Source organism: Lytechinus variegatus, chromosome 9, assembly GCF_018143015.1.
Source record: "Lytechinus variegatus isolate NC3 chromosome 9, Lvar_3.0, whole genome shotgun sequence".
In the NCBI taxonomy this organism is placed as follows: domain Eukaryota; kingdom Metazoa; phylum Echinodermata; class Echinoidea; order Temnopleuroida; family Toxopneustidae; genus Lytechinus; species Lytechinus variegatus.
The window spans coordinates 11352123-11377430 of NC_054748.1; the positions used below are offsets into that span (position 1 = coordinate 11352123).

The window sequence follows — 25308 nt, forward strand, 5'->3', positions numbered from 1 at the left end:
GGCCCTGCATGGGAACGATTTTTTGGATCGGCCGGGTTGTTGAAGTCAAAGAATTAAAAAAAGTTTTCACTAGTTATAATAAGGTCATTTTTGTAAAAACAAGTTAAACATGAAGCAAAATAGGGGTTAAATACACTTATTTTTCATACCAGAATTCCAAGGGGTGCTGCTTATGGAAAATACCACAGGCAGTACTCCCTGGGAAAATCTTAGGGGTGCTCAGCACCCACGCTTCCCGGGTGGGGGCATGTTTTTATATCAAGCCGATGTTCTTCTCGGTTCCTATTTGAAAGAAAAGTTTCGCACACAGGAAGTTGCATTGCTCTTCCGGGTCATGCACCTGTCTCCTCGATCGGGGGTCGAACCAATTATGTTAATTGAACATCGCGATACGACCCGCGCTGATCTGGCTGGCAACCCTTAGAAACCAGACAATAGCCGCCCTAGCTACCGGTCTATTGTCTGTGAAGTGAGCGAAGCGACGGCTAATCCATGCGAAGTGATTCTCAAAACGTGTTATCTTGTTGGGAATAGTATTTCACGGACATACGGTAAGTTTTATTTTTTAACTTGATTTTCCAGATTTTTTGGTATAAGGCCTTTAAGGGTGTTGTTTTAAATTAAGAAATGCGAGAAAGATGTCAATATGTTTTCAACGGGTTTCTGTTTGTTTTGGCCTTTGCTTGGGACAGTTTTCGCTGAATGTTTACGTCCATTACCCAGACCGAGAATATATTGACTTGCTTGATATAGCTTTGCTTGTGTTGTGGGTTGTACCGATGTATTATGCGAAGGCCAGATGTTGGTTGGCGCTGGCTGTAGTATGAAGTGACAAATTGTTTTACAATATGAGCATATTGTGTTTATTATTCATAATTATCACATGTGGAACCATTTCCTGTACAGTTGTATTAAAGTCAAAGGCATTAGAGACGGAGTGATCACATTTTTATTAAGTTTTTACTTTTTAAGTTGTTGATTACTATCATGCTGAAGTAATTATTTCAATTTGAAAAAAAAAATCCAATGACAATGAAATGAATGGAACTTCTAACTAAACTAAGATCCAACAGATCTTTAATGCCAATCCACACTCGAAGAATGTTTTGTACACTACTGACTACTGTACATGTAGTATCTTTTTCGTTAATTTGTTTTGTTCTATCTTAATTGTCATGTATTTCGTATTTACCTGTATATATGTTATTTTTATTGAGTGAAATAAATGAATTGAATGAAGTTAAGAAAATTGACAATTTTATTTTAATGTAATTAATTCACAATTTTATCACATGTTGGCAATTAATAAAAGCACATGCCTAAGTAGGCTTTTTGTATATTTCCTGAGACCAAGTGTTGAGCAAGATCTAATACAGATACTGTATACATAAATCTTCTTTTTTTGTGGGTTTAAGCGCTTTACAGATAAGCCTCTGCACTATGAAAACACAACAAATGGTGGCCTGAACTAAAGAAAATATTTTCATGGTTACTAAAGTACATAAAGTCGAGAATTTGCTCTGGACAGCAGATTTGATGGTTTGCCAATTATGCTTCTTATTGTTTCTCTTTGTTCTTTTCCATTGAGTTTTACTTTATTATCCAAATTAAACTTTATATGAAAATATTTACTGGAAGAAATACAAACAATTATTTGGATGAAAGATCTGGAAACTCGACTGCAGACCTCTGCATTTTTTCAGTTCATCCACTGCTAGTGCTAATGCACGTAGTATATGTGTTTGTATTAAGTTTTCTATCTTTATTCACATGAATTGAGTGTATCAAATAATAGGTGCATACAATGATACATGTACACAAATTGATATTTAATGCTCTACATTTTTGAAATTTTAATGAGAACTAAAGCATCAGTTTTAATGAAATTGATGAATATTTTTAATTTTTTCCATTAATCCCTAACAGAGTATATGTGAAGGCAGCTCGTCATCATGAGTGCTGTTATCTACCCTCCTGCGCCGCTGTCACGGCAACAGGAGAAGGCGGAGCTTGCTGAACTAAATGACCGGATGCAAAATTACCTAGGAAAAGTGAAGAAGATTCGTGAACAAGCAAATAAGGTACATAAAAGTTAAGCCAGCATGTTTCAGGGAAAATTTAGGAATGGATAATAATGATCATATATATGTTGTAATTGTGATATTAGTTGTAGTAATAGAAGTAGGAGTAGTAGTAGTAGTAGAAGTATAGTAGTATAGCAGTAATAGTAGTAGTAGTAGTAGTAGTAGAATTAGAAGTAGTAGTAGAAGTAGTAGTAGTAGTAGTAGTAGTAGTAGTAGTAGTAGTAGTAGTGTAGTAGTAGTAGTAGTATAGTAGTAGTAGTAGTAGTAGAAGTAGTAGTAGAAATAGTAGTAGTAGTAGTAGTAGAGTAGTAGTAGTAGTAGTAAAATGAATATAACAATGATAATAAGAATTTATTGAATATAAGTTGTTGACATTATTGATGATAATGGTACTGGTAATGGAAACAAATGTTGTTTGGGCTGAAATGGTGTTTCGATCTGAAAATTGATTTTTCTCTGTATAGAATAGTATTGTGCTTGTATCCCTTGATAAAACCATGATTTCAGTTGGTTATGAGAAGCTAAATAGTAATAAAGAAAATAAATGTTTTGAGCAGTTTCTGTTACCTACTGGCTACTGATAATAGTTCAAAGATTGAATGATTGCCCTCAATTCATTTGTTTGCCCTTTATTTATACATATATAAATTTATCTATTTTATCTGTTGTTTTATTTTGATAGGGTAGCCCTTTCAGTTAAAAAATGCTTTACCAAGGGGCCCTTATCAATTTAAAAACATAACAAAATAATACATACAATAGTCAACAAATTAAAATTATTATCAATGAGAAAAAAAAGAAAGACAAAAAAATCAAAATACCGGTAAGCAAAGTATAACAAGTGAACATCAAGTATATTTTCCAAGTGTGCTGTAATAAATTGCCATTTTTTTAAGTGACTTTGCCTCAAAAATATATAATTCAAGGCCAGCAAATCAAATTTCTTTCTAATCACAATCACATTAGCAAAGGCAATGGATAGGTCTTGGATATTATTACCCTGATAGCCCCTCCGCCTTTGACACTGAGGAAGCATATCATATCCTGCTAGGTACTCATTTACCCAATACCTAGCTCACCTGGGTTGAGTGCAACACAATGGGGATTGATTTCTTGCTGGAATATGACCCCAGGGTTCTCTGTTTTAAAGCCAGAAGACTAATTCACAGGGACACAATGTTCTACAATATTTTGTAGTCTACTTTACAAGAAATACTATCAGAAATGCTATCAGAGGCATCATGGTCTTGTGGTTATGACTCCTGTCTCTTAATCAAAGGGTCATTGATTCAAATCCTGCCCTGGGCATCAGTTTCCTTCAGCAAGAAATTTAATTTGTCCATATATTGCTGCACTCAACCCAGGTTAGGTGATCTGGGGATCTAGCATGAATTTATTCCTTGAAACCAGGGGGGAAAATAATTTTTGAAAAAATTACGGGGCTAAGTTTTGGGTTCATCAACCTAAATTGATTTACAATTGGCATTGCACCATTTTGGAATTTCCAGGGCTTTTATTAAATTTTTTGAGGGCCCTTGTGGACAATCTGATGGCAAAGTTAACCTGTGCCCCTATGTAATACTGCATTTTTATTGAAGAGCACTTTGAGACTTCTGAATGAAGTGTGTGTTAAGCACTACATAAGTATTATTATTACCTTTTCTACTACTTTGATCAGGTTGATTCATCAGCATTACTGAACTCCATCAGAGTTTTAGAGGATGAGGTGGCTTCACTTAAGAACATGTATGACATGGAACTAAATACCCTTAGAAGACAGCTTGAAGATACTACTACATTGAAGAATAATGCTGAGACACAGGCACATAGGAATGGTGTTCTAGCTACCGATTTACAGGATAGGTAAAGAGAGGGATTCAGCCATTTTCTGTTTCAGAATTCTGTTATTTTTATTATTATCTGTGTCATATTCTCCCATCCATCCCTTTTGGTCGTAATGATTAATTTAATAATCAAGTAGTGTAAAGATTATCACTTTTCCAATACATAATTTGTTTCCATGTGTCCAAATATGGGGTACTTCGTCCCCCCCCCCCTGCAAAAATCTTGCCACTTTGCATGCCTTCCCTTATTTGAAAGATCATTCTTCCTAATTTTAGATGTTTGGATAATCTATTCATTATTTTATTTCTATTTTTATTTTATTTTGTTTTATGTATTATCAATTTTTTTTGGGGGGGATGGGGGGCTTTGTTTTCAAATGGTGGGGAGAGGGGGTATGTTATTTCAATCTTTATTTGAGTATTGATAACTCTTTATTGCCAGGAATTCTTAAGAATTCAAGTTTAAAACAACTTTCTGTGCCCTCTTTTTTATAAATATGTTAATGAGACTATCATTTATAATCCTACCATTGCGATCCTGAAATTCAAATTTTCAAGCATACATCGTAATGTCATTAAGCATTCAATTAATATTTCTCTTGAATTGCTTTGGTGTAGGTTGTCAGTTGAGAACCATCGGAACAAGGCTCTCGACGGTGAGATCGACAATCTCCAGCGTCTTTGTGCTCAGAGGGACATGGACTTCCAACAGGCCAAAGGAAAGGCAGAGGAACTGGGACGAAGAGTGAGAGATTTAGAAGATGATCTTGGAGCATCACAACGAAAATGTGAAGATACCCAAAGAGGGTGAGATGTTGTTATGTGCAGGGGTGTATTTCACAAAGATTGAAGATTGAAAATCGCATTTACAATGTATTAGGCATTGCAATCCAATTCTAAATCAAGCGTTATTCCTTCGATAAATTGCAAATGTTTTATTGACTTGCGTTCAGTTAAAACTCAACTTCTGATAATGTTTCATGACAATTGATTTGGGGACTTTACAATTCACAATTGAACTTAAGTTTCTTGCAATGCTCTATTAGATTCTGATTGCTTGTTGAATGTAACACATCAGTGCATTGGTCAGATAATGAATAGGGTGTGCGTGCTACCGTATTTTCACCAACAAGATATGTGTTAAATAATATGAGCATATTGGTGCTGAAGTATAACTTGAAGTCATACTAGAATCTGTGTGAAATCACATACATATTACAAGTATTTGAACTACTTAATGTGGAGTGTCGTGGCCCAGTGGATTAGTCTTTGGACGTTGAAATGGAGGGTTGTGGGTTCAAATCCCAGCTGTGGCATATCATACTTTCTTTTTAACAGCAAGAAATTGATCCCCAATGTACTTCATTTTACCCAGGCTAGATAAATGGGTACATCACAGGAATGTTCTCCTTGAAATGCTTGTGCGCTATAACAATCCTGGGTAGTAATACCTGAGTCCTTTGTATGCACAAAGAGACATTATATTATAATATGACAAGTTCTTCAGAAGATTCTCCATAGCATTAGTGATCTCTGCATTCAACTCACATAATGCTCATTCAATCATTATTATAATAACGGCATATTTACCCAGGATAGCCACTTCAGTTCCGAAAACTGTTTCCCTGCGGGCCCTGCTATTATTATTACCTGGCTAAGCTACTCATTTACCTCACCTGGGTTGAGTGCAGTCATTTTCAAACCCTCAATGTGAGTTTCTTTAATTTTTTTGTACAATTCAACTTATTTCATGTGTTTTATTCTCATTTGATGGATATCATTTGTTTTACTTGAAATAGCTTGGACCGAGAGATGGTAGCAAGGCAAGAGGCTCAGGATGCTAGGAACAACCTTCAGAAGAAACTTGACTTTCAAGAACAACTACATAAAGAAGTAAGTATCAAATCACCAATTCCATCTATAAATGTTTATACTCAAGTGCATTTAACAATTAGAGGGGCCCATAACACAAAGCTGTAAAATGATCATAGAAGATTTTTTTTCTTACCACTGATTGCATTGACTACAATGTACAATTAATTGTGAAAATCAAGCTTTCAATTAATTGCTAAAATTTGCGTAAAGGAACTCAGGTGAATCTGCTAATGTCAATCCTTTTGGAACACAGAATTCAGTTTCAACTAGATGAAATCCAAATTAGAATTAAGTTTAACCAACACTTTTGGATATATATTACAGTCTGAAGAAAATACTTTGACATTATGAAAGGTTTATTATTGATAGGTTGACTAAGGCAGAGTCTCCTGTAGTTTACATTGTTAATATAGTTTTGTGTTACATTGTTTTCTTTTATTCTATAATTCCAAATTACAAGATACCATTAATAATAATAGCCATTTATATAGCGCCAACTATCTAGAAATATTCTATTGTAAGGCGCATTGTTATTATTATTATTACCCTGGCTTTAGCCTAATGAACCTATTGGGGAGTCTAGATATTTGTCAGTTTCTTGAGATCCTAAAAATATTCATAACTCTGGCAAAATTTGATCGAGAGGAGATAAATCATACCACATGTATGCATAATTCAGTTTGAAAAATTGCTTTAACTTTAGCAACTTACATACGATGAACTTGTTATTTCACAATAGGTTATAGCTACATGTTATATGGTTAATTGGTTGATGATGATGATGGTGATGGTGATTACTATTATCATTATTTTTTTTCATTACTATTATTATTAATATTATTATCATTATTATTGTTGTTATTATTTTTGTTATTATTATTACTATTATGTTTTTAGCAAACTAATGAATGGCGAAACAGACTAGAAGATGAAGCCAATAGAATACTCCAATTAGAAGGAAAAGTGAGGGAGCTCAGTCGTCCTGATAACACACTTCAAGAGGTCTTGGCTAACGTGAGAGCAGCAGCTGCCGCAGAACTACAAAAATATAAGGAGCAATCAGAATCAACATTTCATAGAAATGTAAGTAACTTATCAGGGACTGTGTCATAATACCTGTTATCAGTAAAAGTTAAGTTAAATGAAAGATTTTGATTTGATAGTAAATTATTTTAAAGTTTAGATTGTGTGTATGTCTTGATAAAACAGACTCATGAACTACCGTGTAGGCATCATATCCATGTGAAGTATCAGTATATTTTGTTACAGTGTTGATACAACTTGGGAGTTTTCTTTCAAAAACAGTTTTGTCCAGGCTGTTATTCTTAAATCTGAGACAATTCTCAACTTGTTGTATTGATGGCATGCTGAGCAGAAAATTTCTCAAAATGGATTGTGGGCATCAATCCATTTTCCAACATTGAAGTGGGGTTTGAATGAAAATTTGGCAATTATTTAATTTCCCCTCAGAGTAACAGTGGGCAACGAGTTTACCCATTGACTTTGGATTCTGTATTTGTGTAAGGACTACCCAGTTCCAGAACGAAACGGTCAATTAATTTGAACTACATTTCCTTTGAATAAATAGATTCAACAATTGAAGAACAAGATTGATGCAGATGCTACAGAGCTTGAATATGTGGGCAATGAGAACAAGAGACTCGGAACAAAGATTGAAGAACAACAGTGTGACCTCAACAGGCTGAACAATCAGGTAAATCATTGTGTTATCTAAATTTAGTAAAGTTGATGATGACGGAGTAATGTTGATAATGATCATAAGAATCACAAAGATTATAATAGTGATAAAAATTATGATTATAATAATAATTATGATAATGATAATAATGAAATGATAATGATGATGAATATGAAAAAAATAATAATAGAATAAATCATATGATAACAACACCTACAAGCATTTGTACTTTTGGTGGCAGCGGTGGGATGAAAGCAATACCCTAAAAATTATTTCCTTTTTTTGTTTCTAACAGCTCACTGCAGCTGAGAATGCTAACCGTAACCTACGGGATACTGTGTCAATCGAGCGCGAAAAAACAGCTGCTCACATCCGCAATCTGGAAGACAAACTAAGAGATATGCAGGAGGCCCTCGTTGAAAAGATGAGGGAGATTACCAAGGCAACTGATGCTAAGCAACCAATGAGGGTGGAGCTTGAAGCTCTTAAAGGCATGCTTTTGGAAGAGGAGAGAAAGTAAGTATATATCACAATAAATCAAATATTAACATTCAAATTCAAGATTTTTTTATAATCTGATCAAAGCACAGTATATGTAATGAAATTTCAGACTCGGCAATATTTTGCCGGTGATAATTGACTAGCATTGAAAAGAAATATCGACCAGTACGATGACAAATCATTCAAGTATTAAAACCTGCCTGTTAGTCCATATTATTGTGAGGCCTGAATATATTATGCACATATTGAGTATATGTTATAATTTAGTAATTTTATGACCTTTAACCTGTAGGTTAGCAAACATCCCAGGACCATCAATACTCCCAGCCCGAACAGTCACCCTCCCTAGTCCACCCCTTCACCATCGGCCAGCCACTGTGGATCCTTCAGCTTCATATGTTAGGAGTACCAGCCCTCGCAGTAAGTCACAATAACAAACACTTATTTAACTCAGCTATTTGACCAGAATATATGGGGGTCAATTTGCTTTTGCCTAATGGCTATTTTGTTTTTTCAAGTCCCTATTTCACTTTTTTATCATCTGGCACATATACACCATCAAAATGCCATTTTTCACTCTACGTGCAGCTATCATAGGGATTGCTGTAAGAAAAAATTGCAATCAATTGCATATATCTATTGCAATTTTACAATTGATGTATCAATTTTAGCTGTTGCAAATCAGTTTAAACTCATTTTTGCAGGAAGCTGATCAACAAAATTGGTTTCCAAACTTCAAATTCACTGCAAGACATAAGATTGATTTGGAAACCGTAAATAGATTTTTGTATTTTTAACTGATAGATATGAATTCAAAAGAACCATGATGTAATCCAATCAAATTAAATTGAATTGACAGGCACTAGACCAGCCTCGGTACCAGTCCTATCCACCATGGGCCAGGGCAAGGACTACTTTGATGCTATGTTTGGTGATCTAACCCAAAGGAAGACCATTGGTCCCATCATCAAGGCTAGAACTGGACCACCTAGTCCAACACCAATCTCACATGACTACACCACTGCAACATCAAGGTAAACAAAACATCATTCAGGATATAAAATTTGTATATCTGTGGAAAGTCTTCTTTCTTTGATGACTAGAGCTTTGTAATATGAAGCTTCATAGCAAAAACACGTAACACAAAATCATTTTAGCTTAATCTGAAATGTATCAACACTTTTGCTATCTCGGATCTCTCGTACGTGGGAGGGAATTCCATAATGAGGGGCCTGCATGGATGAATGCCAAAAAGGGAAATCTCAACTTTAAGGAATGTTTTATTTATGACCAGGGCCCTGTACATAAAGCTTATGCATGTAGCTTGATCACTGAGAGCTGATGTGTATGCTTTATTATATTGATCATATGTGCAAAAGAGGGCCCCCCCCCACACCCCACCAACTTTACATGGACAGCACCCCTGCAACATCACAGAGCAATGTGACAGGGTCTTTCAGAATATTTAAAGTCACCTCTACTTTGTTTCTAACAGTGCAACAAGCTCCTTGAAAATCCTTGAGATCAATGAAGATGGCAAGTTTGTGCGTCTCTTCAACGCTTCAGGCAACGAGGACGTTGAGGTCGGTGGTTTCCTCATCCAACAGAATATCGGTGGCCATCCTGTCGCTGTGTTTCGCTTCCCTCCGAGAACACGCTTTAGACCTGGATCTGTCATTACGGTAAGATCTGCTGGATGTTAAATCCTAAAGAAACTATGGCAGAAATTACATCTTGTTTTTCAGTGCAGTAGCAGATTATTTTCCCATGTCATCTTTATAGCACTATTTTTGCTGATTTTGTGCATGCTTTCAAAGGATATTATAAGATTAACATGAAATTCATTGTTGGTATAGTTATAATAATAATAATAATATAAGTAATAATGATGAAGATGATGATAATGAGGATGATGATGATGAAGATATTAAATCATAATAACAGTAGTAGTGGCTACTTATATAGCACACAGCGCCACCTTTTGGTTCTCACAAAAGGAAATCTACCTATGATTTAAAAGAAGAAATATAATATTAATATGACTATATATTTTTATTTCCATGGCTAATTTGATTTTGTTTTCTTTGAAATGGTTTAGGTGTGGTCAGCATCCAGTCTAGCCCATCACAACCCACCTACAGACTTTCTTTGGAAGGAGCAGCATAAATGGGGAACAGGTCCAGAATGTACAACCATTCTGTGTAAACCTAATGGACAGGTAGGTCCTTATCATAGTGGAGAATGTTTTTGAGGAACAACATTCCTTGAAGACAATTTTCCAGAAACTTGTTTACTCCCAAAATGAACGTTCAGTGTCTTGCAATAACTTGGTTGGAAGAGCAGGAGTTTGGGATTCCGGTGACCTCGGTCCAATCCCCACTCGGTGTGCTAGTGCCCTTTGGTTAGGCATTTATCCTCATTATCAGGTTCCTCAAAACTTGCCTTGACTTTGCCTTTGATACTCTGAAAGCCTGCTTAAAATCATTCATGCTATCTTAGCAATCAGGTAAAACAATTACCATACACAGTAATACAATGCCATTTCAGGCTACATGATATTGTATTTTGGTTATTCAGTTATCACATGATCTGAGGTTCAACTCCCCATCAAGCACTCAGTTCATTTGCCAAGGTGGTTATTTGCATTCTTGGTGTGCCCAAGAAATGATTAGCTAATCCAAAAAATAGTTAAAGCATGATATCAAAGCCATGTTTTATTTTCAATGCAGGCTATCGCATGGACCACTGCTGCTCACCGTTTTACAAAGACTGCAAGATCATTTGATGGTGATACAGATAGCTCAGCAGGTCATGACATCCTGGATCAGGAGTACGAGGGCGGAGCTTCTAACCCTCATCCAGAGCTTGAAGTGGAGATTGACGGCAGGCCTGCCACCGTCTTAAAAAGGTCAGTAACAGGATGAAGCCACTCAAAGGGGGCATTGCAAGAAAATATTTGCAAGCAATTTTACAATATTTGTAGATCAGTATTAAAGATAAATGCAAGTTGTGGTAACAATCTCAAAATGACTTTTTACAGAATCCAATATAATGACCACCCAAGTGCCTGTTTGTATGAATAAAAAAATATGTGCCAAAGGATTCTGGAAGAAATTGTGTAATTGCTGAGAAATAAGCAAAATAAGAGCGGATTCGGGCACTTCAGTCGGGTCTTTATTCCAGCAATAATGATATACACTATCCCACGTGTGCCTATCTGTGTTGGCAAACTTCAGTGTGTATCGTTTTTCAGCTTTTAGATTTTATGATTTCACAAAGTTCAGTTTATTTAACTGTAGCAGATCTAGATCCACGATGATATAGTAATACTTAACCTTGCTTTTACAGACTTTCTCATGAAATCAGTGTTTTACTGCAACTACTTTCATTAAGCATTAATCAAAGCAAATCAGTTCACATGCTATGTAGCAAGAATCAGGTCAGCAATCAATTGCAAGATATATCATTGATTTGTGGGTCCCAAAACGATGTGCAATTGATCATAAGTTTCTTGCAACACCCTTGATTTGTAATTGGAGTAATTGCTGTATATTCTAATCCAACATAGTGGTATTTGAGTCACTAGTCACAATGTGGAGCGTTGTGGCCCAGTGGATTAGTCTCTGGACTTTGAAACAGAGGGTCGTGGGTTCAAACCCCAGCCGTGGCTTAGTTTCCTTCAGCAAAAAATTTATCCACATTGTGATGCACTCAACCCAGGTGAGGTGAATGGGTACGTGGTAGGAATTTATTCCTTGAAACGCAGCATGCCTAACAGCTGCTCTACCAAGGCCAGAGTAACTTGGCAACTTCTGATAGAGTAATAGTGTCAAGCGCTATATAAGCAAGTATAATTATTACTCTTGGTGTACCATTATGTTTGATTGTAGAGAGAAGCAAGATCCTCCTTCACTGTCACCAGCCAAGCACCCCCATGGTAACTATAGTGGAGAATCAACGCACCCTTCCACTGGTCAGCCTAGGGTACTGACCAATGGCAATGATAATAGCAGCACATGTAGACAGACCAGGTCCCAGAACTCTAAACCGGTTCCAGATCCTGTTCCTGGTATGTATATTAAAGGGTTTTTTTACATTGAACTGAAATCCTATTCACCTGCCCATTTTATGGACTTTGAAAAAATTATTTTTCATTTCTTATAAAGGTGTTTTCTCGAATATTACTCAGGGGTTTGAAATTCTCAAATTTATTTTTGTTTATCAATGCACAAAATGTTTTTGGAGGTACAACATAAAGACAGGATCTGTTGCAAGAAAATGTTTCAAATCAATTAATGCTAATATATAATTAATATATCAGTTGTTTTTAGAACAAATTGTATTATATCTCTATTGTGAGAAGCAGACAAGCAATTAAGTGCAATTAATTGCCAGAATTGCAATTGGTTTTTTGACGCAAACTTTTCATGCAAGTTTCTTGCAACATCCCAATAATCATTAAGCTTTCTTGCCTTGACATTACCTTTATTCTTATGCTCTTCCAGGAGAACTGTATGCAGGTTCCGGGGCACCAGGTAGCAGAATGGGATCTGCAGCACTAAGGAAGTCTGCCCCGTCATCTGCAGGAAGTTCAAGGGTAAGTGTTGAAGTTAAGATATAAGATGCCTGAGTTTACAATAACCTATCTGGCGCCCTCTCACTGCAGTTGAAGTTAGAGAATAAGATCTAATCAAAGACCCGACTTCTATGTCTCTTCATTTAGTTGGAGCAAGGTTTTTCTTATTGTTTGTTTTTACATTAATTAAATAAAAAAACAGTAATTATCCATTCTTTCAGTCATGAGCTTTTCTGAAAAATTGTAGTTGAGTATGGATATATTTTATTTCAAAAGCCTTCTAATAATAATAATATAGGTATATTTACCCAGGGAAGCCACTTCAGTTCTGAAAACTGTTCTCCCAGCAGGTCCTGCTATTATTATTCTCTGAGCAGGGGCAATGCACTTGTATTTTAATGGAAGATTGGGGGCCAAGCTACCAAAAGTGGAACATCTTCTTTTTCCCAAGTGGAGACTTACACGACCTTTACTTATTTTTATACTCTGTCTTCCTTTTTTCTTTCTTCCCTTTTTCTCATTCTGTTCTTTTGTTCTTTTCTTTTTATCACATATTTTTACTACTTGAAAAACCATATGAAAGTCATCCTCTGCCTACCCTGTGGTACTTAGTATCTTTGAATGACTATAATTATGTATTTTAATATTTTCTTTATATTTAATATTGATAGGGTGGTGGCAGCATTCGCTATAGCGCACAACCAAGCCCCTTCATGTCACCCCACCAACAGCACCACGCCCAACTCAGTCAATTAGATGGGGGACAGAAGGTTAGCTTCAAGCCCCCGATGCCACGCCCACCTGTTATATCATCATGGTGAGATGTAGGACACTCCCTCCATGTAAATAACCACACCCCGACTGTTTTGAAATATCAAGATTAAAGAGAGCTCCCATCATGTCATTGTGTATCTAATGGCCACACCTCCCATCAGCTGTTTGCCACACCCCTCTTTCTTCACCTCAATAAGGTCATGGTAGGCCACACCCAATATCAATGTTGCACCACTCCTATTGTTGTCTTGAAATTGAAATGTTAAATATATAAGATGTTACAGACCTCCCTGAGTTGTGTCAGTCCTACCTTCCCATTTATTTCAAAAGATTATGATGATGGCCACACCCCTGATCAGTTGTAGAGCCACTCCCACTTGTTGACTTATGTTTGAGATGTTGACCACACCCCTTCTCAGTGGTATGCCATGCAATGGGTGAATAGGATATTGCTCTCTTCTAAAACAATTAAGAGTGAGCAATCTTTCTGTCACACCCTACAATGATGTGTTCTCGTGCTCAAGAAACTTTTTATATCATATATATGTATTCATATCCACATCTTGTATCTTTAACTCTGTTGATATCTACTATCCATTCTATTCTGAAATCTTATTCGTTTTTATTTAAATGCCTTTAAATGTGTGCAAAAAATATTCATCTTATTCCGTCCAGAACTTTGTTTTCTATGATCAAATCATAGTATTTAAAGTATCTATATCATGTCTTTGTTTTTAAATATTAATTGATTAATGTATTGCAGTAACATATTTGTTCTTGATATACCAATCATGAAAATATGTGATTCTTGTTTGTAATTGTCTTTCAGCTGAAGCTATGCAAATTATATTGTATTGATAATTATGCAAACTAACTCTGAAGTATTATATGTTTATGCAAATCCTCTCCTTTTTCTTGAATTATTTAGTATTATCTATTATCACAAGGCTTATTTGTAAATTTCAAATATTTTTAATCCAATATTCATGTAATACAACAAATTGTGTATAATAACAAACAAATTCTAGTTCTATATTTTGTAAATATTACTAATTTTGAATTCTTTGTGGTGGCAATTATGCTGCATATTGATGTGGAAAATATAATTGTATTTTATCATTTATTGTAACAGTCGATCACATATATATTATTGTGCCATGATTACTTGTACAAATAATTTTGCTTCAAATTGATATATGCAAATCTGCCAAGTAAGCAATTTTTTGTCCTTTTTTTCATTATAATTATTGTGCCATGAAGTGTAGAAATATTATTTCAAAAGTCAGTTAGAAAAAGATAACTTGCAAATTTTCATGATTAGCTAAAGCATATTTTATTGAATATGATATGTCAACTTTGTGCCATTACATAAACAAAATGTAATTTAAGTAGTTTGTTACTGAATTATGTAGACAAATCTGTAAAAGTATGAAAGTAATTTTCAATATCAGGGCCAGTGTTTCAGAGAGCTGTTTGTATATTCCGCACAAGTTTACATTCAACTTGTGACTTGGACACTGCAATTCCCATTCCAGGCCTGTAGCCAGGGTTTTCAGTTAGGGGGTATGATCAATTCTCTTTCTCTTCGTTTTTCCTTGCTTTTGGAAATTTTAAGGGGTGTTTGACCAACCCCCCCCCCCACTACCCTATTGCATTCCCATCCTCTAAAATTGTAATCTGATCTTTTACCATTGGAATTCTTGTTGTTGACATGCATATAAATCATTTTTGTTTGTCAAGCAGAATCATTAGCCTTGTTTCTTGTAACACCAGTCTTGTACATATTTGTGTGTAAATTAAAAACAGCTTTGAAACACCACCCTTTTGATTAAAAACATTTTTTGCTAAATTATTGAAACATGGTAGCTATAAATTAAAAAAAAATGAACAGATATCTCATAATGTTTTACAATATTAGTTTTTAATACATATGTTGAATATGTAATATTATTTAATACATATGTTGAATATGTAAGATAATATACTATTATCTCAAATTCTACAAGCATGGTTCTAGACATAGGACTGGATGCATTCACGGTGAAAGCATCTGAAATTGATGGATTCATAATATATAGTGAGAATTACATCAGTAGGTTAAATACAAACCTGTGTGAGAAACAATCATTTCTTAATGTTGCTGCAAAAAATGTATAGTGGATGTATTTTCTTTAATATTTCAAATATTAGACAGATTTGTTATGAGTGAATAGAAAACCAGGAATGCATATATTTGACATAAGTAATCAGAATAGATCAAGCTTTTATTTTTATTAAAAATCATGCATCTTACTGTCCAATTTTAGAGCTTTTTTTAGCGTTTTCCACAAGCACAAATATTAAATTTGAAATAAATAGTCAGCTTTAGTGACACATTTCATATTGATATGAATGAGCAGCATTTTATTGCACTTTGGTTTTCAGCTTTTGTTGTAAGAGAGCAAATTTTCATTTTTTTTTTTTAGCACATCTCAGCACAGATTTTGATAATAGTTCATGCAAAATTATGAAGAGTGTTTTTCTTATAACCTATATGAATTTGGATGTTTTCATTGTATTTACAGTATTGTATTAAAATAGAATATATCGTGAAATGAATATTTATTTGTGGTTATTCCGTGGTATTGATTTTTAAGCTTGCATAATATTCTTCACCTTTGGAGGAAATTTCAAGCTTTTATGAAGAAAATAGGATATGCAAAACTTAACGTCCTGTCGAAGTCTCTGGATGCAACATTTTCTTTGTCAATTGTATGATATCAATACCCAATGAGTTGCACTGACGTATGAACCCTATCCTTGTTAAATTATGCTATTAGTCTATCTATACGTGTATGGATATTTCTGAAGATATAAAGAGAAAGTTTTTACTTGTAAGTCTTGAAATAAAGCAGAATTGAGAGGATTTTATAATAAGATATGGGTGAACTGATCATGACTTTCATAAAATTGAAAAGGAAATACTGTTCGTCTTATTTGTACTAAAAATGAATAAGAATTCTGATAATCTCAACAGTGCTTTAAAAAGACTACTTGCTTGACTGAAGACAAAGGCTAATTTTTTATACATATTAAGACTATAGATTATGGATAAAAAAAGTTCAACTTGAAAAGTAACTCAATATGATTTGGAAATAGGCAACAAGGATAATATTCTTTTGAAATAGTAAAGATGTTACATGTACATCCTTATTTCTATCTAGATATATTAATTATTTTAGGGTATATTGCACAAACCTTACTATCAATCACAATTCAAATTGAAGTCTTTAAAGTCAGACCATAATTCTCACATGTTATTGCACATTTGCAAATGCCTGTTTGTTTCAACCAAGTATGAATTTATTTGGTTAGAAATGATTCATCTTCTGTAAAGTCAACTTGCATTGATATTTGCAATCAATGGCAATTTGAATTTCTTGCAAATCCCCCTAAGACATTACCTGTTGAAGTGTGCTATTATTTCAGAAACTTGTAATGTAGGGCGATACCAAACCACTTTGCATGTGTCTTACCACATTATCTCACGGTAAAAAATTATAATTTGAATGATGATTCCAATGAAAAATGAGGCTAATGACGAAGTTTAGCAAGCACTTCCATAGATTATACAATTGTCATACGCTCATCATAGCTTATTTGCGATGCAGTGCTTTGATTGACAAGTCACCAAAGATACATACTGCCTTCGCTCAGAAATTCAAATCACATGCAGTTTTCAAGTGTGTGAAAAGATGATTCTAAAGACGATCATCATTACAATGACTCAAGAATCACGTGTGAAAAGGCCCTTAATCACCACAATTGAATTTCAATAGGCACAGTTTCAACGAATGACCCCTAACCTATATTTTATCATTTCTTAAGTATCTTTTCTATTCTTATACAAGAAACAAAACTAATCCAATAGACTTGTAAAATATACCACGATATTGTCTTATAATTTTGACAAAAGAACATTGTTTATATCAATGATAATAATTGGATTTATATAGCGCTTTTTCCAGAGGATACAAACTGCTGTTGATGAGATGTTTTGAAGAGGTTAAGAGAAGAGAGGTTTCAAAGAGATGGAGGGAGTTTGTTCCAAAGACGGGGGGCAAGAGATTGAAAGGAGTTGAAACCGGCCTGTTTTCTGGACTTTGAAATTACATAGGAAGGAGTAGCTGCAGAACGAAGAGAGTATGTAGATCTTTGTTGCTGAAATAATGAAGAAATGTAAGAAGGTAGTGTGGTTGACAGAGACTTATAGGTTTGAAGAAGTATTCGATAATGTATTCTATCAGAAACAGGTAGCCAATGTAGTTCATTTAGAAGAGGGGTAGCATGACACCATTTTGGTTTTTGACAGATTAATCGTGCACATTTGTTCTGAAGGCGTTGAAGTCTTCCAAGATCCTGTTTACTAATACCCCCCAGCAAGCAACCACCATAGTCCAGCCTGGAGAGCACAAGAGCCCTAACGACATTATGACACGTGTCCTTATCCAGGAAACTTCTAATGCGATTGAGATTAATAATATCTGATACTAAATATACGGACATCTTTCTTTTTATCACTTATACATGTAGTTGTAAAAGATTTTGTATCCCTTGTCTAAAACATCAATTTCAATATGGTTGAAGTACTAGATGTGCTTAACAGAAATGCAGATTTTAGCAGTCAAATCCTTACTTAATTTTGAATAATTAATAGACCTTGAACACCAAACAAAATTGCACAAAAGTGTAATTTTAAATGCTTGGATGATTATGCAGTTGACAGAGAAGCATAAGGCCATTACCTATACAATCATAATACATGTTAAAAAGACATTTCACACAATACCTCATTTATACCACCCCAAAAGATTGCCCAATCTATGTTCTCTTGTGAGATAAGGGACAGACCTACATAGAATGTGTTGCAATCAATTGCATCTCCAAAAATCAGTTATTACAAGTTGATTTGTCATCCAAAGTCCAATGAGTATTTGGTATATAGCACTTTTCCCTTGCCGCTAACATTACAAAGCACTTGACAATTGCTTCACTAGAATAAAAATTGATAACATTCCGAAAGAGACCAGTTGAGCAATGAAATCAGTCAAATTCACAAAATAAACGTACCTTGGTATATCATAATTTCAATTTGCTTTTAACCAATAAGTATGTATTACAGTCTTGTTTTTGATTTGCTTTGTTCAAATGCATCTTTCTGAAATAGCCCCCAACCATGGCCCCAACACTCAAGCATAAAGTGTAAGATGCAAGAATTGTATTTTCAATGTGAGTTTGTCAAGAACGTTTCAAAACGCTCATTCAAAGTTTTAATATTCTGTGTAAACACACCCCCTATCAGGTCTATTTGTGAATGAAACTAAAACAGAATCTCTTTTCTGTGATAAATTAATTTTGATGTGCCTCTTGCGTGTTGGCTGTATCCATCCTTTAGGGGTATTCTTACTGTTTGTCAAGTACTAGAGACCTTAACATGATGACCACACAAACACGCAAGGAATATATTTTATGGTTAAATGATGATTGATTGAAACGCTATCTTGAAATTTATTTCTTTGTGTAACATGGAAGACGCTTTTTGAGAGTGATTACGGGTTAAAGTAATTAGAAGGTCTTTGGGAAGGTTCATGAAATAAATTTTGAGGAATAGATTTTGATGGAGGAATGGACCCCTGCAGAATTCATAGAAATATAGAGTCTGAAAGTGAATACATGATATATTAAAAGAACTATATTTGGACTCTTGAAATTAACAAAGAATGCTGCAACAAAGAATCATGTTTGATATATATTTTAAGAGTAATGAAGAAAGTACACAAACCATAATAACTTCAAAAGAGATTGAAAATTAGAAGACACTTCTTACCTTTGTGATTTGATGATAAACTTTGCAAAGAATTGTGGTCAATTTATTTTGTAGAAGTATTCAAATGCATAAACATTGATTTTGAAATTATATGAAAATATATACAAATATATGTGAATGTAAAAATTATGTGTTCCTTTAAAATCCGATCTGCATGAGTCTGGCAAATTAAATCTTGTATTTTTTCCAAGGCTTTTATGAAAAATTAACTGGATTAGGTTAAATCGTGATTATCTTTGTTCGTCATTGAATTTCTAATATGACAACTTTTGACTAGTCACGTTTTCATCCTCACTATCATATAAATTGATATGTGATTTGCTTCAAGAACCGTTATTTCTTTAATTTTGTCCTTCCCAAACTGCACATCATAAAAAGCATGCAACAACATATTTTCTATTTTATTGTAAACTTCCACTTGTGAATTTTAAGACTCTTAGGACCGAGTCTTAACAAGAAGTCTATTATGTTTTGTATATCCTTTATATTTATCCTGTAGGTCTACCCATGTCTGTTTTACAAGGATGCAGTTTGTTTATGAAAGTAGCATTCATTCAAGTGTTCTGTTATATGACAGCCTTTTTTATTAATCATTGCTTGATCTTATCTTAGTTGATGTAATGTTGTAAATGTCAGCAAAAGTGTTCCTCTGTATTAAGATGAGACCGTATTCATTACAAATATGGCTTGCATATAGTGGCTTGAAATGAAGGATAGCTTAACAATTCAAATCGTGCAAAATAACCCATTAATATATTACAAATGAATAAATTTTAGTCTCCCTAATTTGTGATTTTTAAATCTTGTAACTTTTTACTTTAGATCTCCTATTTCATAACATTGCTTTTTTTTCCAATTGACCGCAAAAAGTGTCATTTTATAGGACGAATAATGATCATTCAACTCGAATCAAAGCTAGCTTTGTTACCTCTATATGAAAAAGAAGGAATAGTCATTCAAAATCAGATTTCTAAACTATTTTGAAGAGTATATTTACAAGTTTGATGTGTTATATTGAGTATATATCCATGCATATATTAGACCACAGTTTGTAACTCACAAACATGAAGGGAAACTTCAACCTGCCAAAAAGTTTATTCTAAAAATAGCAGAAAAATATATAAAAGATATTGTTGAAGGTTTGAGGGAAGTCCATCAGAAAATTAAAAAAGTTATTAAAATTTGTGTGACGTCATATGTGAGCAGCTTCCTGTGCATTGTGAATTTAGAAAAATCGATGAAATATCATTTCTCAAAAAATTAAAAATGTTTTTTGTTTTATCTTCATTATATCAATAAACAAACTATTAAACCCGTTTCTGAAAGAAGAAATTTTGTAGTCATCATGAACCATTGAAAAAATAAGAGGGGCCAGCGGATATGACGTCACAAAAGGCCCCTTAAAATTTGATAACTTTATTTAATCTTTGATGGAATTTCCTCAAACCTTCACCAATATTTTTTTTCATTTTTAAAAAATTTTACGATTAACTTTTTGTCAGGGTGAAAACTGCAGTAGATTGAATTGGTATAAAGTTGATTTCACTGGTTTAACTAAATGGATAATGGTATGTGCAGATTTTTTTTATCAATGATCGTAATTATTGTGTCAATTTTATTTGTGCTAGAATTTGCACTGGGCCGTATGCAATGTGTGTTTGATGAGGGTAGCATTTCATGAAACAACGGTGATTTACAATACTTGTTGTAAGCTACTGAAATCCTTGCATCTGTTTGGCTCAGACCGAAATTGTCAGTGGAAAATGGCTATTTGTTTATGAAATGCTCCACAAATTTCAAATTTGTGCCTAATTGTTTCTTTTCGATTTATATGAGTATTGTGTATAAATAGTGCGTGTTTGTAGCGCTAATAAATTAACCGTATATAGCCACATCACGTATTGAGCTGAGAATGAGTGTCTTTTTTTTAAGAGAGAGATCCGAGTGTGAAAGAGAGAGTAAGAGAGAAAAAAGGAGGAGGGGTAATATACAAAAAACAAGGATTATAACTAGGTTATATCAAGCAAACTTAAGAGTTACCAGTTTTGGGGAAGGACGTTTTTAAGATGAATTTTTAAAATAGGAAGAGGAAAATGATAAATCCTTTGCCACTTTCGTTTTTCCTGAGAAAATAAAAGACCGGATCTTCTATTGAATATTTTGAAGTTAGAAGAAACTTTATTTCTTCATAATCACTTCCAAAATTAGGTCAGTACCTGTTCGCAGGCAAATGTAAGCTTGGCTGCAGGGGTAGATCTCAGTAAAATATAGCAAGGGGAGATCACCCCCCCCAAAAAAAAAAAAAAAAAATAAATAAATAAATAGATAAATAAAAAATTAAAAAAAATATTGGTGGTGAGCACCGATTCCCCCCCCCCCCCATAAGTTTGACAACTTGAATAATACAATGCAATGTTTTAAAAAACTTTGGAAAACACTAAAAATCAAAACCATTAAACCTGGCCTTAAATTCTGTAAACAAATGAATTGTCAATCTTTAGTGCGGCCTGCGCGCGGAATTCTGTATTATAATCTGCGTACAAAGAGCGCCAGAATTTTTTTTTCCAAATGTCTAAGTTTCATGAACTATATCCATAAACTTTCAAAGTTATAATAGCAATTTAACCTCTAATATGGCTGAAGTTCGTTGACACTAATGACCTTTGACCTTGGTAATGTGACTCAATACTCGGGCATGATGATCAGAGATAATTGATTGCTCTTTTCCACCAAGTCTCATGAACTAGCTCCATAAATATCAAAATTACGATGAAAATTCAACAAATGCCCCAACAAGTTCACTGACCTAAATGACTTTTGACCTAGTTGTGTGACTTGAGACTCAGGCAGGATATTCAGTGATACTTGATTACCCTTATGTCCAAGTTTAATGAACAAGGTCTATATACTTTCTAAGTTGTGATGACATTTCAAAAACTTAATCTTAGGTTAAACCTGTTTACTACTTACCCTTCACTATTTCAATATGCTATAAATATCATTTTCTTTCTTCTACTCGTACTATCAAAATATTGAGAGTAATATAATTCAACATAGATTTTTAGTATGACAAATTATTGAAATTATAAATACAATTACATGAATCGAAAAAAGGAAGAAGAAAAAACTAAAACACTATTCATCAGAGTGATTTCATCGGCCCCAATCCCAGCCATGGCGTAGTTTCCTTCAGCAAGAAATTTATCCACATTATGCTGCACTCAACCCAGGTGAGGTAAATGGGTAACTGGAAGGAATTTATTCCTTGAAATGCTTTTGGAGCTACAGCCGGGGTAAAAATATCCTAGTCCTTTGGAGGCGCATAGAGACGTTATTTATAATGTGTTATGCGCTATACAAGAACTGACTATGATTTCTATTTTTACTGTATGAATAATTGCATTGTTTACAATTGAAACTGATAATATTGAAACTATCTGATTATGAAAAGTTCTTTGACCTTTTATAGACCGCTATACGAAATATTGAGAGAGAGATGGCGCGAACACTATATAGTTACCCATTAGTCACGCGAGTTTTGTAGACATACATGGGTTACGTGACATAATATTGAACATGATGACCTTTCTTTATCTTATGCCTGCCAAACAGGGGGTGTATCGTAAGGGTGCACCCCCCCCCCCTCCATTATGTAGTGACAGTGTGGTAATAAGATACATAATGCAAAGATCTTCATTACGTTTATTAGAAATTCCCATCGCCCAGTTGTTGTTTACTCAAACATTCCCATTGTTGCAACGATGGGAATAACATTTCCAAATATTATTTAAGTTGTTGAGCGATTTGATATAATAATATTCACAACAGATCCTTTTTACAAGGGGTCTGCTAAAAGAGGGGACGGAATATGATTTTCCGACAAATTCCTGGGGGAAAAATACTTTTTAAAAAGGCACAAAAAAACAACCGTTAAAATTTGCATGAGACACAAGTATAGGGGTTCTGTTAACCCTAATAACACTAGGGGCTGATTCAGCCCCCCCCCCCCCCGAAATTTTCGCGATAAATCCGCCGTGCAATTTATTTTGTCCGTGTTGCTAGCTGATTGTTTACTTTCAAGTCTCACGCAACTTTTCGGGTCCCAAAATTACGACCCCCCGAACGCAGTTCCAAAATTACGCAACATTTCGTAAATGCATGCAGACCCAAAATTGATCAAAAATGTGAATTCGAGTACAAATCCGATGCAAATAATTTTTTGCCTAAAGAATGGAAATTCTAAGCACTTTTTGTAACTGAAACATGTAATAGGTATATAACTAAGCAATATTATTGATGCGAACGCGAAGCGCGATCGGAAAATTTTGAGATTTAGACCTAGATGTATAAGAACGAGACACTCTATTCATGTTTTGTAAATCATGAAAAGGATGGGTAATTGGGGGCCTTCCTTACACCCGGTCCTTACATTCATAATGCGAGTGCAAAGGGGAGTCATAAAATATTCTTTTTTATTTGAACTGATCGAAATGGTACTTGTTAAGCACTGCTTGCACTTAACCATGAAGACATTACATATTTCAACAATCAAATAATGCTAGCGCGAATCGCGAGCTGAAATAGTTGACATTTTTACAAAAAGAATCGAAAATTTTAATCAATTTTCGTAATTGTGAACAGGGTAGCTATATAACTAACCAATTGATGCAAGCGAAGCGCGAGCAGAAAAATTCGAGATTTAGACCTAAAAACGGGACACTCTATTCATGTTTTGTAAATCATGAAAAGGATGAGCAATAGGGGATCTTCGACATTAATAATGCGAGCACAAAGCGCGAGCAGAAAATTTTTGATATTGCGATCTGAAACTGGATAATGATTTAAATAGAGAACAAGTTGAATATCTGAATAAACATGCGCGTGTTTCAGATTTAGACCTAGAATCTAGGCATTCTACACCTCCTTTGTCATGAAAAATCTGAAAAGAGTCAATTTCAGCTATATATCACAAGCACCGTCTTTGTAGGAAAATTGTGAGGTCGATAAGGATAAACAGCTGACATTTTTTCATTTTTATTTGAGTTTTGACATAGGACCGGGACATCCTTGGGACATGTCATATGAAAATGATGACTATCTTCCTATTCCTCTTGCTAAGCGCGAGATAAAACAAAAGGGACAATTTAATCGTTAAATTATTAATATCTTATTTATTAATGCCAAATGAGGGCGAGAAATCTGATATTATGGCCTGAAAATTGGACATTACAAGCGATTTTGTAATTATGAATAGAATGCATCAGTCAAAATATTTTTAACCACTACTGCGAGCACAAATCGCGAGCCAAAATCTTTGATAAGCTGTCATGAAAATCAATATTGAGACATACATAAATCGCCAATTAAAATGCGAGCGAGTAGCTGATACGTTTTGACAATCAGATTTGATTTTTTTTTCAAACTAAATGGAATACACAAAAATAATAGGTACTTAATACATCGAAATTTGCGAGCGCTCAGTGCGAGCAGAAAATGTCGATATTCAGACCATGACCATGTCACTTTTACAGAGCACTTTTTAAAAATCAGTTTGTAAATCACAAAAAATAATGAAAGTTCGATTTCCGAGGTGAAATGAGTAATGTATATTGACTTCCAAACTTGATATTTAAGCTTCATATTGAAAAATATTGCCTGACAGGCAATGCGAGCACCAAGCGCGAGCGAAAATTTCATATAGTGACATGAAAGACTCTTTTTATTTTCCAAGTCTTCCCCTCATCTTATTTTAGTCACTCTGGAAGATTTGACAAGCCCCCCCCCCCAAAAAAAAAGGAAGGTTTTCACCCAAAATGTAAAGTCATTTAGTCCTAAATACAAGTATTATATCAAATGTGAATGATGCATTTTTCTCCATCATCAAAGACCAAAAATAGTAGGGGGGACATTTGATATTGTGTCCCCCCCTACTATTTTTGGTAGGAGGACGCGTCCCCCCTGGGATTTCCGCCCATGTATTACGCATAAATTAGCATAAATGATTAGCAACTGGGTTTTTTCGCAGAATTTGATCTTATAGTTTCGTAAATTATGCCATGGGTAACGCGCGTGCCCATTTTCGTCGCGAT

At 34.5% G+C, this 25308-nt stretch overlaps 1 protein-coding gene across 1 annotated transcript; it reads left to right on the forward strand.

The window, feature by feature from the left end:
- The first annotated feature begins 442 nt into the window (after positions 1 to 442).
- LOC121421086 (prelamin-A/C-like) lies at positions 443 to 15972 on the forward strand. Its single transcript, XM_041615698.1, has 16 exons — positions 443 to 551; positions 1927 to 2081; positions 3763 to 3947; positions 4547 to 4735; positions 5728 to 5821; positions 6701 to 6886; positions 7392 to 7517; positions 7798 to 8018; positions 8296 to 8423; positions 8863 to 9037; positions 9499 to 9685; positions 10102 to 10221; positions 10733 to 10911; positions 11894 to 12072; positions 12509 to 12600; positions 13251 to 15972. Exons 2-16 carry the CDS (start codon positions 1953 to 1955, stop codon positions 13398 to 13400), a joined length of 2340 nt encoding a protein of 779 aa, XP_041471632.1. The 5' UTR covers positions 443 to 551; positions 1927 to 1952; the 3' UTR covers positions 13401 to 15972.
- The last annotated feature ends 9336 nt before the right edge of the window (positions 15973 to 25308 follow it).

Bases quoted from the DNA above. Each gene is read 5' to 3' on its own strand.
- LOC121421086 (XM_041615698.1), top strand. From the start codon at position 1,953: ATGAGTGCTGTTATCTACCCTCCTGCGCCGCTGTCACGGCAACAGGAG. The intron at 5,822-6,700 runs GTAAGTATCAAA...TTATGTTTTTAG, and splicing joins AAGAACAACTACATAAAGAA to CAAACTAATGAATGGCGAAA. The intron at 12,601-13,250 runs GTAAGTGTTGAA...TAATATTGATAG, and splicing joins CATCTGCAGGAAGTTCAAGG to GGTGGTGGCAGCATTCGCTA.